At 28.2% G+C, this 15,544-nt stretch overlaps 1 protein-coding gene across 2 annotated transcripts in view; it reads right to left on the reverse strand.

Moving 5' to 3' along the window:
• Positions 1-15,544, reverse strand: part of LOC111684299 — a 148,351-nt gene that overhangs the window by 9,042 nt on the left and 123,765 nt on the right. For both annotated transcript variants that reach the window (XM_046954670.1, XM_046954671.1), the window contains 2 exons: positions 1,584-1,793; positions 115-344 (listed from right to left, as the gene is read on the reverse strand). In XM_046954670.1, the coding sequence (XP_046810626.1) occupies positions 115-344; positions 1,584-1,793 (440 nt within the window). The remainder of the gene's footprint in view (positions 1-114; positions 345-1,583; positions 1,794-15,544) is intronic.

Below are 15,544 nucleotides of genomic sequence, written 5' to 3' on the forward strand. Positions count from 1 at the left end.
AGCATAATTTATAAGATTTTAATTAGTGTTTTTTTTTGCGTTCTCAATTTTTGGGTATCTTAAACTTTTTGCATAGATTATAAATAAGAAATTTGTATAGCAAAAATAACTTACCTCATCTAAAGGGCAACCGGTGGATCTTAGTACAGCATGTGATTGCAATACGAGCAATTTTAAAAGTTTATCTTTTATTTCACCAAACGGTGAGGGTTTACAGCGTAGTATAACGATACGTAATGTAACAACAGATGTTAGTTCTCCAATAATATCACATACAGGAACAACTGGATTATCGGATATATTCTCTAAAGGTATGGGTTTCCAATTTTTAATGATTAAAGAACCTGTGAAAGAGAAAAAGAATTGTAAATGTTTTTATTTTATAAGAAGAGAAAAAGAAAAATCAACTAAAAAGAAGTTAAATGAGGAATATTATTTACATCAAAGAGCTTTTCTTTCTTTCTCAAGGATTCGTTAAGAGCTTAAAAGTTATGCCTCTTCCTCAATTCACTGGCTTATAGAAGGAAATGAATTGAAGAGCCTTAAAGTTAAAGTTTCTTAGAATAAACCATTCAGAAAAATAGCTTACAAGTTAATAATGATATTCCTCTTGCTCTCTTTCACCTTAATGATACGTTAAAGCCCTTATCAGCAAAGAGCTTTCTTTGCACACCTAATTTCAGAAGAATGTATGTATACCTAGGCATACATTCTTGTGAAATTAATTGTTAAAGAAAGCTCTTTGCCCGTTAGGGCTTTTAAAAACTAAAAAGCTTCAACGTTTATTTAGCAACAGAGTAGAAAAAGTAATTCTCTATTTGGTTTGCATTGTTTTTATACATGTGAGAGATATACTCGCCTAAAGGAAAGAGTACAAGAGAGCTTTTTGCATTTCGCTGATCTAAATGTTACTTTTTCTTTATCTCTCCTTCTTTTCCCATTCTCTCTCCCACACTGCATAGATTAAATATAAACTATGGATCTGGAAACTTATGAATCTGTCACGTTCTCTCTTTTGAATGTTTAGTAGAAGAAAGGAACATAAAAAGCTCTCTCTCTCTCACTTCTCTCTGTTGCTTTTACTCTCTTCAATGATTATGACAGGGAGATGGGAACTAGAGAGCTTAGTAATTTAATAGGACTTTTATGTCATGCCTCTTAACAAGATCCCGTCCTTTCTTTGTTTTGGAAGATAGTGTATTAGGGATCTTACAATTTCCATTTTATAAACTCGTTGATTCTTAGGAGGAAATAGGCTAAAGCCCTCATCGGCAAAGAGCTTTATTAAGAGCTTTCTGGAACACTTAATTTCACAAGCATGTGTAGGTGCATGTATAAAAAACGATAAAAACCAGTAAGAGAACTTATTTTTTATTCTCTGCCGATATGGGCTTTAAAGTTAAATTTTAAATCCTATTCTTTATAATGATTCGAAGTAGAGAGTATTTGAACATTTTTTTTAATAGTTCTTAGAACTAGTTGTTGAATTGAATTGTTCAATTGAGAAATATATTGAACTGATAAAAAACATTTAAATCAATATAAATATTTATTAGATCTAACACTATATACATCCAACTTACCTCTGGCTGTCGATGAAGTTTCCTGTGAATAACCCAATCTTTGTAAAGCTGTTTGTACTATTTCGGACCAGGGTGTAGCTGCTGCTATTATAACATAACTATCCGTTTCAACATTTGGTCTTCGTTTCCAGGGACTACGTTGATCTATGGTTAGTGAGGCCTGCAGAGAGTGTACCGACTCCACTACACAGTGTAATGGCAAAGATTTTGCTGCAAGAATAAATGAATTTTTTTATGTTATAAAAATAATAATAACTTTTAAAAAAATAGCCTCTTATTTCATTTAAAATTACTTATATCAATTAAGTATTTTATTTTTAAATACTCTCTTTGATTTTAATAGACATTTTTAAAAACCTACTCGCTACTATTTGCAATTTCAATTACCTCACAAACATTTGAAAATGCTCTTTAAACATATTGTCAAAATATAAAGTTAATTATTGCTATATATTTAATTAAATAAAATCTGCCATGATTTTAAGTGAAATATTTTATTTACAAAAAAAAAAAAAAAAACAGAAAAAAATCTTTTCGAAATTGTGCGTATTTACAAATATAAATGCATATTTAAAATACGCACTTTATTGTATTTTTACGCTGTTATTGCTCTGCTCTGATGTTTTTGTTGTTATTGTTATAATAGTAAAGGATTAAAGTTGCATATAAGTATCTGTGGCATTATGAATCAAATATGCATAGAGAAGGGATTTACATTAAGGTGGCAAAAAAAGAAAAACTTTGTCAACTTTGCCTCGCATAAAAATTTAGATCAAGTCCTTAAAAAAATTGTATAAAAATACATTTTCTAAAAGTTTAATTAATTTTTAACACATTAATTGTGTAACATTTGCCAATGTATAAATTCCAGCGTATATCCCCCCTAATGTATCTATGTAGCTCTCATACTTTCTATTATTCTGTGCGTTACACTGTTTGTTGTATTGCGTTCGTAATACATTTATAATGAAATTAAATTATTACATTAATAAATGTTTAATATTTTCCTTAAATTCCGTTTTAAATATATTTTGTAGTTGTTGTGAGAAAATATTACGTAACAATAGCAGAAAATTTTCAACAGTATGGACAAAATATTGGAAGCAGAAATCCACATATTTCTAGTTTATAATTCTCTCTATAGCCCAGTATAGTCAATAGTCTAGTCTATAGTATAGTGTATAGTCTAGTCTATACTTTAGTCTATAGTCTAGTCTATAGTCTAGTCTATAGTCTAGTCTATAGTCTAGTCTATAGTCTAGTCTATAGTCTAGTCTATAGTCTAGTCTATAGTCTAGTCTATAGTCTAGTCTATAGTCTAGTCTATAGTCTAGTCTATAGTCTAGTCTATAGTCTAGTCTATAGTCTAGTCTATAGTCTAGTCTATAGTCTAGTCTATAGTCTAGTCTTTGGTCTAGTCTATAGTCAAGTCTATAGTCAAGTCGATAGTTTATTCCATAGTGTAGCCTATAGTCTATTCTGTATTCTAGTCTGTAGTCCAGTCAATAGTCTAGTTTATACAAATGCGTAATCCTTCATCTAATTCACTTTGACAAGTTTAACACTTATTTACGCTTGTAGTTAAGTTTTACAAATTTGTTGCTTATCTTCTGCACAGTACTGTTAATGTTAAATTATATTTTAAATGTTTTGTATCATACAATATATACAAATATAAAATGAAATAATGCTATTATTTTGAATGTTTTTTTTTTTTTTTTCATTATATAAGATGAGATTTTAATTACAGAAGAGAGTAAATATATAGGCAGTGGCGGATTAATAGAAAGGCCAAAATTAATATGATTACATTTTTCAAAGTTATCAGAATCTTTAGCCAATACAAAAACTTATACTAGAGCTTAGGCAAAAAATGTTGTGTGATCTTGCTATCTAACACGTAACTTGTTCTCTTATAATCTATTAGAAAAAGAATCAGTGGTAATTTTTGGACTTGATATACACATATATGAATTTATATATAAACTTAATAGTTCAACATTTAAGTTTTCACAATCCAACTTATTTGCTTCAATCTCATCAATGCGAAAAGCCATTAACAATAAACTCATTAGAAGAATTATGTTATATGCTCCTAACCAAACCAATCCGGGAGTAAAATAAAAAAAATAAAAACAACATCATCATAATCATCAACATGATTTGAGGTTAAAACAAAATCGGATTTTGAAAAATAAAAAATATATGTATGTGTGTGGATATGATTTTCTATTGTCAGAATGTGTGTGTTTAGCACTATGGCCAGCAAAAATTATTGTTCAATATTACAGCGTCAACAACAATAACGAGCTAAACAAACAATAACAACAACAAAATTATACAAATGATTTTGGTGGGCCCCCAAAAAAAAGATTAAAGCTAAAATGCATATTTTTTCGAGCATTTATTTCTAAGCTAGGTACTAGTTACTACTTGCCACAACCTATGTAGTGTTTTTGATTGGCAAATAAGTAGTAAAAATGTTAGGTTCCGAGTATTAAGTAAGTACATATTTATGGTTATTGTGTAGTATTACCACTTATGTGTGAAGAGAAAATCTTATTACTATAATGCATTTTTGAAAACACCTCCCGCGGATGTTCCTTCCTCATGCAGTCAATTGTATTATTATTTATTTAATTTGTTTAAATTTTTGCAAAAAGAACGCTTTAAATAGAGAGTAATTTATTACAAAAGGCATCAATTTACGACAAACAATTGTTTAATCTGTGGGCCTTGGTCGGTGGGCGGTATGAGTATAAAAAGTACAATATTGCTAAAGAGCGATTTATAATTGGAATAATTAATAAATATTATTACCGGAGTTAAGCTTATTAGCGCAACTATGCATATTTTATGTGTTTATGAGAGTGTGTTGCACAAAATAAAAAAAGCTTTTATTAAATGCTTAACGACAGTATTGTGAGATATTATAGCAGATTTGGTGGAATTGTGTAAATTTAGTATAACTAAAGAGGCTGTAGTTGTATTGTATATATTTAAATGGGTCTTGGGTAAGAATCAAGACTCATAACTGCTCGTGCCTAAAAATTCAAACAGCAAATTTGTAAAAGTCGTATAAGAAGGACATGGGACATTCTTTCGGATAAAGGTAGAGCCTTCTAAGACCTTCCATTAATTTTTCCTTCCTGCCTAACTAACTAACTAACTAACTAACTAACTAACTAACTAACTAACTAACTAACTAACTAACTAACTAACTAACTAACTAACTAACTAACTAACTAACTAACTAACTTACTAACTAACTAACTAACTAACTAACTAACTAACTAAATAACTAACTAACTAACTAACTTACTTACTTACTTACTTACTAACTAACTAACTAATCAACTGACTAAGGTCCAATCTTTAGTCTATAGTATCGTCTTTAGTATAATCTATAATCTAGTCTATAGTCTAATCTGTGGTCTTGTCAATAGTCTAGTCATTAGTCTAGTCTTTAGTCTACTCTTTAGTCTAGTTTTTAGTCTAGTCTATAGTCTAGTTTATAGTCTATAGTCTAGTCTGTAGCCTATAGACTACGCTATTGACTAGTCTGTAGTCTACTCTATAGTCTTGTCTATTGTTCAGTTTATAGTCCAGTCAATAGTCTATTCTATATCCTATAGTCTAGTATATAGTCTAGCTAAGTAACTAACTAAATGAAAAGATGGAGTGTCATAATGTTCACTGATATTATGTTCATGTTCAGTATGACACACCAAAAAGTGTCATAGTGTCCAAGAACGTTATGACAATTCTTAAAAATGTCATAATGTCTATGGACATTGTGACAGTTTAAAAACAGAAATGTATTGGAAAATTTCTTTAGAATTTAGGAAAAATATAATTGCTCCAAAATTTGGAGCACACTTCGCTAAATTAAGGCTTTTTTTGATAAAACTTTATATAATTTTGACCATAGACATTTTTGAGATTGTCACGACATTTATGGACAATTAATTGTATCATAACTTCGATGTGTAATATGTCACTGGATTTTATGACACTCCACTAATAAAAAAAACTGTGTAATCTTATATCATTTGCACGTTTGTGAAATGAGTAAGTGTCATAGTAAAAGACGTTTAAGCAATTTCAGAGCAGAAGCTTTAACGTCTTCTACAAATACAGTTGCCAAATTTTCACTTAAATGTTTAAAATGTTATCCTAAATATATTTAAAAAATAAACAATTAATATATTTAGAAAACAAAGTAAAAAAACTTTTTTTAATTTAAATCCTTTATAAATTTTAATATTTATAGAGGTATTTCTTATAATACCCAAAAATATTTATGACTTTTTCTAATTTCCATTAAAGTATTTAATTCCACTTTAGTTATTTTTTGTTTATTATATGTATGTATTTTTTCTTTTAGATTTTTTCCTCAAGATTTTATAATAATCTATTAGTGGTCAGTCTTTGATAAGGAAATATATGTATATTTTCACCCTTAAGCTGAACGAAAGAAAAATTATAATAAAGTCACTGACTGTCAGTTAGTTTATTTAGTTTAAATGAAGAAATAAATAAACTAAAAATATAACAACTTAATAACTTTAATAATTTAGATACATATATATGGAAATAAATGATTTATATAAGATGACCAATACCAATAACCCAGTAGTTTTGTATAACACTTTCCCAAATGTTTAACTAACTTAGGGTGTTATTTAAGACGTTTTTTAGCTTTTTGTTTAGCAGAAAGGAAATTTATTATCTCTTAAACATCCCTAAGTAATCTAGCGAGAAGTTAATTGCCACTTTTATGTACCTAGGTAATGTAGAGAGTAAACAGTTTGAACTTTATGTCCACTATTATATACCAGAATTAAGCTAATGCAGAGCCATTTGCACATTTGTCTCCAAAGTGTATTTGTAATCTTCAAAGGATCATTTGACTTTCCCTGAACTGTAAGTTTAATATAGCCAATGAGTGTTAGTTTGACTGTGTTGATATGGACGTGTGTATGTGTGTGTGAGTGCCCAGTTATAGATTAAAATGATTGAATAAACAATAAACAATTTAAAATCATATTAAAATAAAATTTCATAATTACCTAAAAACCATAATAGACAAGTGTATAAAAAACAGTTTTTATTTGTATATATATTTTTTAAGGCCTTAAGGATTTCAACACAACACATGTAGAGCACTATGTATGTATGCAAGTGTATGAGAACTAAACTATAAGACAAACATTATAGCAACACACACTTATACACAAAAATCTTAAGAAGTTTATTATTGTTATTTTAAAAACTTATTTTACTTAAGGATTCTTGTTAAACAAAAAAAAAGAACCCAAAAATAAACAAACATACCAACACTAACTACCACACTAACACTCCCTGCTAGAAGCGTAAGCATGTGGTCAAACATTACCCCATATATACAAGAAAAGATTTCAAACAAACTAACCTTTTTAATTGGAGCATAAGATTAGAGCTAAAATAGCCTGGTCAAGTATAAAACAATAAACCCAGGCACATGCATACAACCCCACCCTTTAAAAAAGGGGTGGTTTATTATATTGGCCTTACCTAAGTTTCTAAGTAACTTGGAAAGGACAATTGGTCATTTTGTATTTAGAAGTTTGGTGGGGGAGGAATCGTTTGCTCTGTTTGTGTTATGTGTAGCTATAATAACAACAACTATAAAGAAATTTAAATACATCTTATATGTTCTTAAGAAACTTGCAATCAGGGTTATTAAGGTATTTTATGCTTGAGCAGCTTAAAAGAAAGAAAATTTTTAAGGATATTAAATAATTTTTTTCTTTTTCTTCTTTATGACCATTTCTCTATGCATGTACCTACATACATATGTGTATTAGTTTATGGTAATTTTTGTTGTTGTTGTATGTTTTTTTTTTGGCTTTTTATAAAAAGAAAAGTAAAACTAGTCCTTAAGCTACTATGGCAGTAATATGAAAAATTGTACTTTATTTATAAATTAAAAACAATTATTATTAATTTAAAGCTGTAAAAAATAAATATGAAAAAAACTAAGAATTAAAACTTAAAAATTTAAAGTGAAAATTGCCAATAAGTAACAAAAACTACTTAAAGAAATTATTTAATTTGTTGAAAAAAAATAGAAAACTTTTTTTGGGGGTAATAAGTAAAGAGCTTAAGTTAAAAAAATTTAAGAAAATATACTAAAAGAAACAGCAATTAAAAAAGTAAATCATGAGAACAAGAGTAAGGATCATATCTCAAAGTGTGTTAATTCATTATATTTAAACTATCATTAATAATTATCCTAAGCCATCGACTGCCAAATCAGAAAGCAAGTTCAAAGTAGTTTAAGTTTACTTCCTAGTTTACTTGGGTATGAGAAACAGACCAATGACTTCACTCTCGCTTACAAAATAGAAACTAAAGTTAATTGTAGCTTTACTCTCTCTCATTTACAAAGAGCTTATAGTGATGAAAAATGACACATTACTCATTTTCAGATTTATTGACTCTTTGTCAAATTTTTAACAGAAATTCTTCAATAAACACAAGCAGACTGCTTTTTTATTTATTTGTTTTTCCGTTTAAAGTGAATTCGTTAATTACTCTCTAGATTACTTGGAAGCAATAAAATAACAATTGCTTTCAACCAAGATAACTTAACAGTCAGAAAGCATGTTTAAAGAAGTCAACTCATAGCAATTATCATTTTTATTTAAGTGTCTTCGCTTTCGCCTATAAAAGGGTCACTAAAGTTACGACTTTTTCACTCTCCTATTTGCGAAGTATTCCTTTATGACTAAAGATCCATGACTAGAGTCAACCACATGTTTTAAACATTAGTTAAAATGACTGTCAAAAGCAGACTGCTTTTATAATCAATTGTTTCTCCGTTTAAAGTAATTACACTCTAGATTACATAGAGACACTAAAGTGATATTTAATTTCTAGCTAGATTACTTGGGAGCATTAAAATAAACTATCTCAATTCATTATAAAGCTAAATAGGTGAGAAGTAAAGAACATTAACTATTTCACGTATACAGGACACCGGTTTCCCATGATTATTTTTAAGTTTTTCTCTATTTAGAGCATTATTTTTAGTTCACAGCTACAGGTAATGGTTATTTCCAAAGAAAAATATGTTATTTTTTAGAAACTGATGTCACAACAAGTCAGAAAGGATAATATCCTGCACAATCCTTCGAAAACACTTTTTCCTTTTTTCAACGAAAATGATCAATATACGTCAAAATTAACCGTGTGGTGAATTTAAATCCATAAAAAGTCTAGCGGTTTAGTTTTGATCGTGAAAGGGTTAACAGTCAGAAACCAAGTTCAAAGAAAGTAATGGTAAAAAAATGAATATTTTCTCTCCTCTTCACTCTCTCATTACAAAGAGAATATGGCTAAATTAATTAAGAGCAGTAAAACAACCAATCCCTTTTCAATGTAAAGTGATTCTTTGTGAATTCTTTCATTAATTTCCGCTAGCTTACTTGGAAGCAATGAAATAATCAATATACTTTTATCATAAAGCTCAATAAGTGAGAAGTAAAGAATTGATACATATGAAAGTCTTAACAGAAATAAGTCAATTATGCTTCGACAATCAACTGCCTCGTTTAAAGTGAAGTGGTTATTTGGGAGCAATGAAATAACCAATTACCTTTCCGCTATATAAATTGCACAATTTTTCAGAATAACTATATCTTTGTGTATGTTTTAAAAGGTTGTATCGAAGTATATCGAAGTATATTTTTTAATAACTGTTTTGATTTTGTTAAAAAAATTAGTTTCCATATGACATACAACGTTACAACATTGTCTATGAATTGAACAAATATGTTTATTATTTAACTTTTTAATAGTTTTTTTTCAAAAAAATTCTTTTAAAATTTCCATATAATCCAATTAAAAATTAATATAATTCCTCTAGTAACATCAAATAGTTAATACCAACTTAGAAAAATTGATAAATTGTATCGTATAATATTAATCTTAATAATATATTATTATGTTATTTTGTTGTAAGTTTTTGTTGTTGTTGTTTTTGTAATTACAAACCAGAAAACAATGTTTGTTAATTGTAAAATGTTTATAATATTTAGAAACAGTAGAGAATTTTAAGCTACTTATTTTGCTTATTTACTTTTGTGAAGTAACTTGTTAAGAGACAAAATTACAAACATAAATTACAATGAGATATAGGTATAGACAGAACGAGAAACTTATGCATGGATATTAGGGAGATATAATCATCAAGATTCATAATATTGTTGATTATACTAAAGAGCTATGTCTAGATTTATATTTCTAAATACGCTAAATAGGTGCCCTGCTTTAAAACTTATACCATCCTTTGATAATTTTTTGATAATTTAACACTAATAGAAAATACTTTTAACAATTCAAAGCGATGCCACCCTAATATACGATTTAAGAGTACACGTGTATTTGGCTTGACTTAATATAACTTGGTTAGTTCTTAAGTTAGTTTCTTACCAACTGACCAGTGTATTTTCAAACACAAAATCTAAAACAAGTCTATAACAGTTAAATACTCAGGATTATTGAAATAAGTACATTTATCTGTATAATAAACAAAATGAAGAATATTTCTCGTATTACTCAAGCAGAAACATATACAACAATTAGTATTTTTCTGATGCTCCTAAAACTATGCAATGTTTATGTATCATTTGTATAAAGTTCTCGGAATATTCTTGAAGAATTAAATCAACGTTATTTTTGGTTATTTTATAAATATTTTTCGGAAGATGACACAATATGCATTTACCTATAGAACTTCATAAAATGTTCTCGGAATATTCGTGACAAAATTGAAATTGATAATTAAATCAATTCTGTTTTCAGTTGTTATACAAATTAATTTCGGAAAATATATGTACGTAAGCTTTTCTTTACGGTATCAAAATCTCGCAAGTAACTCCCTATGTATTTATTATAAACTTTTTTGTTCTATATAAATTTCCTTTTTTTTGGTACATATTTCCTTGTAATTTTTTTTTGTTCAAATTATAACAATATTTTATTTATTTGTTAAATTCCTTAAGATATTTACGTAAACCCCTAAGACAATACACATAAATACTGTATGCTTAAAAACACATATTTAGAGTTAGGATTTAATTCTGAAAATCCTTTAAATAAGTAACATTTTGTTATGAAAAACAAGATTTGAATATAAACCCCAACAAAAACTCGTTAAGAGCTTTCGATTATAAACGCTTACTTATTAACATAATTTTAAGTAACTACATATGTACGTGGCCTCCAATAGGTTAGTTCCGAGTCCGGTAGAGTGGAGGTGGTGGGTTTTATTGGCACCTGAGGCATTAGTTAAGGAACGCAAAGCAGGGTAAATAAATATTTAGATGTATATGCATCCTCAATTTTCAAATAACTAACTAACTAACCAACTAACTAACTAACTAACTAACTAACTAACTAACTAACTAACTAACTAACTAACTAACTAACTAACTAACTAACTAATTAACTAACTAACTAACTATCTATCTATCTATCTATCTATCTATCTATCTATCTATCTATCTATCTATCTATCTATCTATCTATCTATCTATCTATCTATCTATCTATCTATCTATCTATCTATCTATCTATCTATCTAACTAACTGCACATTGACATGAATACAATGAAGTAGTCTAATAAGGCCTTATTAATGACGTGATATTTAAAAGCTTTGTAATTCTGCTGTATAAGCCTTATTACTGGAAAGTTTTTGCTGGGAACATTTTCTTGACAAATATTTGCAAGAAGATGATTAAGACTAAATTGTAAATTAAGAGTAAAAGATACATAAAAGCTTGTAGAGGATTATAGTTAATGTTATACAATTTTACATATTGGTCTACATATAATAACTTGTTAATAATTTGGGTTGTTTTTTTTTTTGTTTTCTCACAAAATAAATTTAAAATTTTAAATTGTATTTTACTAGAATTTTAAAAACGACTTTTCTTTTTATAAAATAAAAATAATCTTCAGCTTATGTCTTGGCATTTTATTTTTTCGAAACAATAGTGTTGGTTTTAGCCCACTAGAGGTGTTGTTTTTCGTACGGTTTTAATATTTTGAATATAATTGTGGGTGACCTCGTCTTAAAACATTGGTTATTAGTTTTAATCCTATTTAATATTTATTTTATTTTTGTATTCATTTTTTACTAATAACTATTGTTTATTTCTTCAGCGTTTGAGTAACTAATAAATAAACATTGTATATTTGACAACCTACAAATAAATACATATATGTACATACATATATAGATATATATTTTTGTAATATTTTTTTCCTATTTAATCATATTTAATGGATTTTCTTGTTAAAGAAACTAAAGTAGAAGAATATAAGAAAACAAAAACAACAAGTGTAACCATCTTTTAAAAGAAATTAAAGCTTTGTACTTAATATTCTAGCTATTTATTGGGTATTTACAAGTTAAACTTATATACATATATATGTATGTATATAGTGGGCCAGAAAAGTAGAACAACAGGTGTTTGAGAGAATTCTAAAACAATTTTTATATTTGGTACAATTTGTATTGTTAAGTATGAAAATAAAAGTTTTGAAGAGATTTTTAGTCTTATATTAAGTTGGGATTGAAGGTTTAAGGTTTAAGTCAATCTGATAGTGATTTGTAGGACTTAGAGTAATTTACAAACAAAATGCATTTATCGCTTCGTTGTATAACGATGTACAATCTCTGCAGAAACTTGGTAATGACTTGTACTTACTCAACAACTAGTTTTTCGATGAGTACTACATACCATCTGCATTACTTTTAAGTACTCTAATAATAACCTACTTATAAGGGCAATTATATTGGGTTTAATACTTGCCTTCATTGGCATTGAATTAATAAATTAAAATTTTAATTAATACTTTAAATAGTTCTTTAATCATTATTACTCTGCAAACAATAATTTTGCAGAGTAAGTTTTTGCTGGGTTACTAAAGAGAATTTGACAGATTTTTTTTGTATTCTAATTATTAACGCTTAAAGTTTATTTTTGGATTTTAAAAAAAATATTTTCGATTTTGTCATTGGTTACTTCTCAATCAAGCATAAATGCTTAAATGTAAAACATACATTCTATTTGACGTGGTCATTACAATTGCATGTACATATATTAGCAATTTGTACTAGTTGTTGTTTTTTTCTTCAAATACCTAAGAAATCTATAAATAGCGTAAATAATCCTAATGCAGGAAATAATAAATGTTGTTGTTAGAAAAAAAGTCTAAGGTAAGCATTTTAGATTTTGTCAATAAGTTTTCGCATAACATAAATATTTCGAAAGTATAACCCAGCGATAAATGGCTTGTAAAGATTAGAGGTGATGATTTTAAGACTAAAGACCAAGATCACCAGTTGCAGAGTAAGATTTGGAGGCCTTATTTAAACTTAGGAAGACTTTCGTTAGGAGCCATACAAGCAGTGAGTTACATCCTAGAAAAAATACAATTAAGTACTTCCAAAAGAATAACATTTATCACCACTTCAAAAGTAGCACTAACACTAACTTCTCAAGGTGTTTTTCAGTACTTCCATGGAGTAAATTCTACTTCTTTTTCGCTTCTTTAGAAGTTCTTTGTTTGCTGGGATAATATTACAATTTCACTTCCTAATAACTTCCAAAAAAGGAACATAAAAATATTTCCTGAGAATGACTTCAGATGTAGTGAATTTGGAATCAAATAAAAAGGATATCTCTAATATGACAAGCCTGTGTTACAATCATAACTTCTTTAGGTCTTTTTCAGCACTTCCATGAAACCCAAACTGTTAGACGTTTCAACACCAAAGCCAAGTATTCATGGCGTTATGTTTATATTATTTGGGTTTAATCTATTATGATCATCACAGATATCCTGTACCGAGAGCAACTGATCCACTTCATCAAAAAACGTCCAAAACATGTGATCACACATAAAATCATATTATTATATTATGATAACTCACGACCTTGAGTGACCAAAACGCTTCTTGAAAGCTATAGAAGAAAATTATTTTGCATACAATGACAATTCAATCCGTAGCCGTATCAACACTAAAGTCATGTATTATATTATGACTACTACAAAGAATTAGTACCAAAAGCAATTGAAGCTTTTGATGGACGTATTGATCGAAAAACGTCCAAAGTATGCGACCATATATATAATCATATTATTATATCATTATAACTCATGACCTTGAGTGAAAAAAACGCAACTTGAAAGCTATAGAAGAAAAACAGACTCACGGATCGAAAAACGCTGTTTGAAAGCCATAGAATCATATTATTATATCATTATAACTCATGACCTTGAATGACCAAAACACAGCTTGAAAGCTATAGAAGAAAAAGACGTACGGATCGAAAAACGCTGTTTGAAAGCTATAGAAGAAAATCGTTTTTTTATGCAATGAAAAGTGAATCCGAAACCGTATCAACACTAAAGTCAAGCATTCATGGCTTTAAGTTGGTATTATTTGGGTCCAATCTATTATGACTATTACAGAGAACCGAAAGCAGTTGAATCTTTTGAAGGACGTATTGATCGAAAAACGTTCAAAGTATCCGACTAAACATAAATGCGTACTGTAACTCACGGCCTTATGTAACAATATCTTGAAAAAGTGTTTGGAAAGTTTTGTTTCGTACGTCTTATATTCCAATTCTTGAAATGTCCGATTATTATTTATTCTAATTCATTTAGAACGCTTTCTCTGGAAAACGCTCCACTTTAGAATAATATAACGGGAATTGGCTTGATTCGTTCAAAGACATATAAAGATCTGAAATGTCACGTTGCAATATCTGAAAGAAGTAGTGTTCGGAAACTTTTGCCTCCTATTGCCACGTTCCTCTTATATCCCAGAAAGGAAAAACATGTAAACAGTGCGTTGGATGTGTACGAGATATATTCACAAATATTATATGATATGGGTTGTTAAGGTGCACTGGTAGGCTAGATGGTTATGTACTAGCCTATCAGTGGCATACGGTCATATTCACCCGGCCTGGTAAATAAGGTTAGAATATAATTTGTAATTCTATTGTAATAGACAAATAAATAACTATAGGTTGTTAGAATTAATGCTCATATATATCTCAACCAGTTCCAAATGGATTTTCAAATTAATTTTCTTTAATTTTTTTGATTTATAAAAAAATCTTTAAAATCATTAAAAAAATCTTTAAAATTCAAAATAATGGAGATCAGGTACCGTAATCTTCTGACATTGATTTCCAACACCTTTCGCTGGGATATTTCTTTTTTTTTGTTCAATAGTTAAACAAAATTGCATTTAAACATAAATCTCTTATGCATATTAAGATAAAATACTTCAAAAAAATTCATATTTAAATAGAAAACCTCAACATGTTTTCTTGTTATTTTATTTAAGGGTTAAATATGCTTAAAAGCTTAAACGAAGTAGAAAATGCAAGAAAAAACAAAAAAGAGATTAAGTTTGTTTTTGTATTAAGGATAATTTTTATAAAAAAAACCTCACACACACACACACATACACTCTTAAATAAAATCATATAAATGATATTATATAAATGATTTTAAAAATCAAACAGAAAACAAACAAACAAAAAAAAACTCATATCAAGAGTCCTTGATTGCAAGTATACAAAATCACACTTGTGTATATAAGTTGGTAAATTTAAGCTTGACTGCTTGTAATAGTAGTAGTGGTAGAGAAAGAGAGTATTACTATATTAAAAGCCACAATAAGATTTGTTAGATACATTTTGGCCCCCTTATACTTGCCTCTAACACCCGGTTTGTACAGTTTTTATCCCTTTGGGTTTCTTTTGTCACTGTATGTATTTGACATCTGCATAAAAATGCATTTAGTTGACTTAAGGATATGGTTTTAACAAAACATAAACCAATACTATTGTTTGTTTTTATTTTTAATGGTAGTGGTATACA

The sequence above is a fragment of the Lucilia cuprina genome, chromosome 6 (genome assembly GCF_022045245.1).
Source record: "Lucilia cuprina isolate Lc7/37 chromosome 6, ASM2204524v1, whole genome shotgun sequence".
Taxonomy (NCBI): Eukaryota; Metazoa; Arthropoda; class Insecta; order Diptera; family Calliphoridae; genus Lucilia; species Lucilia cuprina.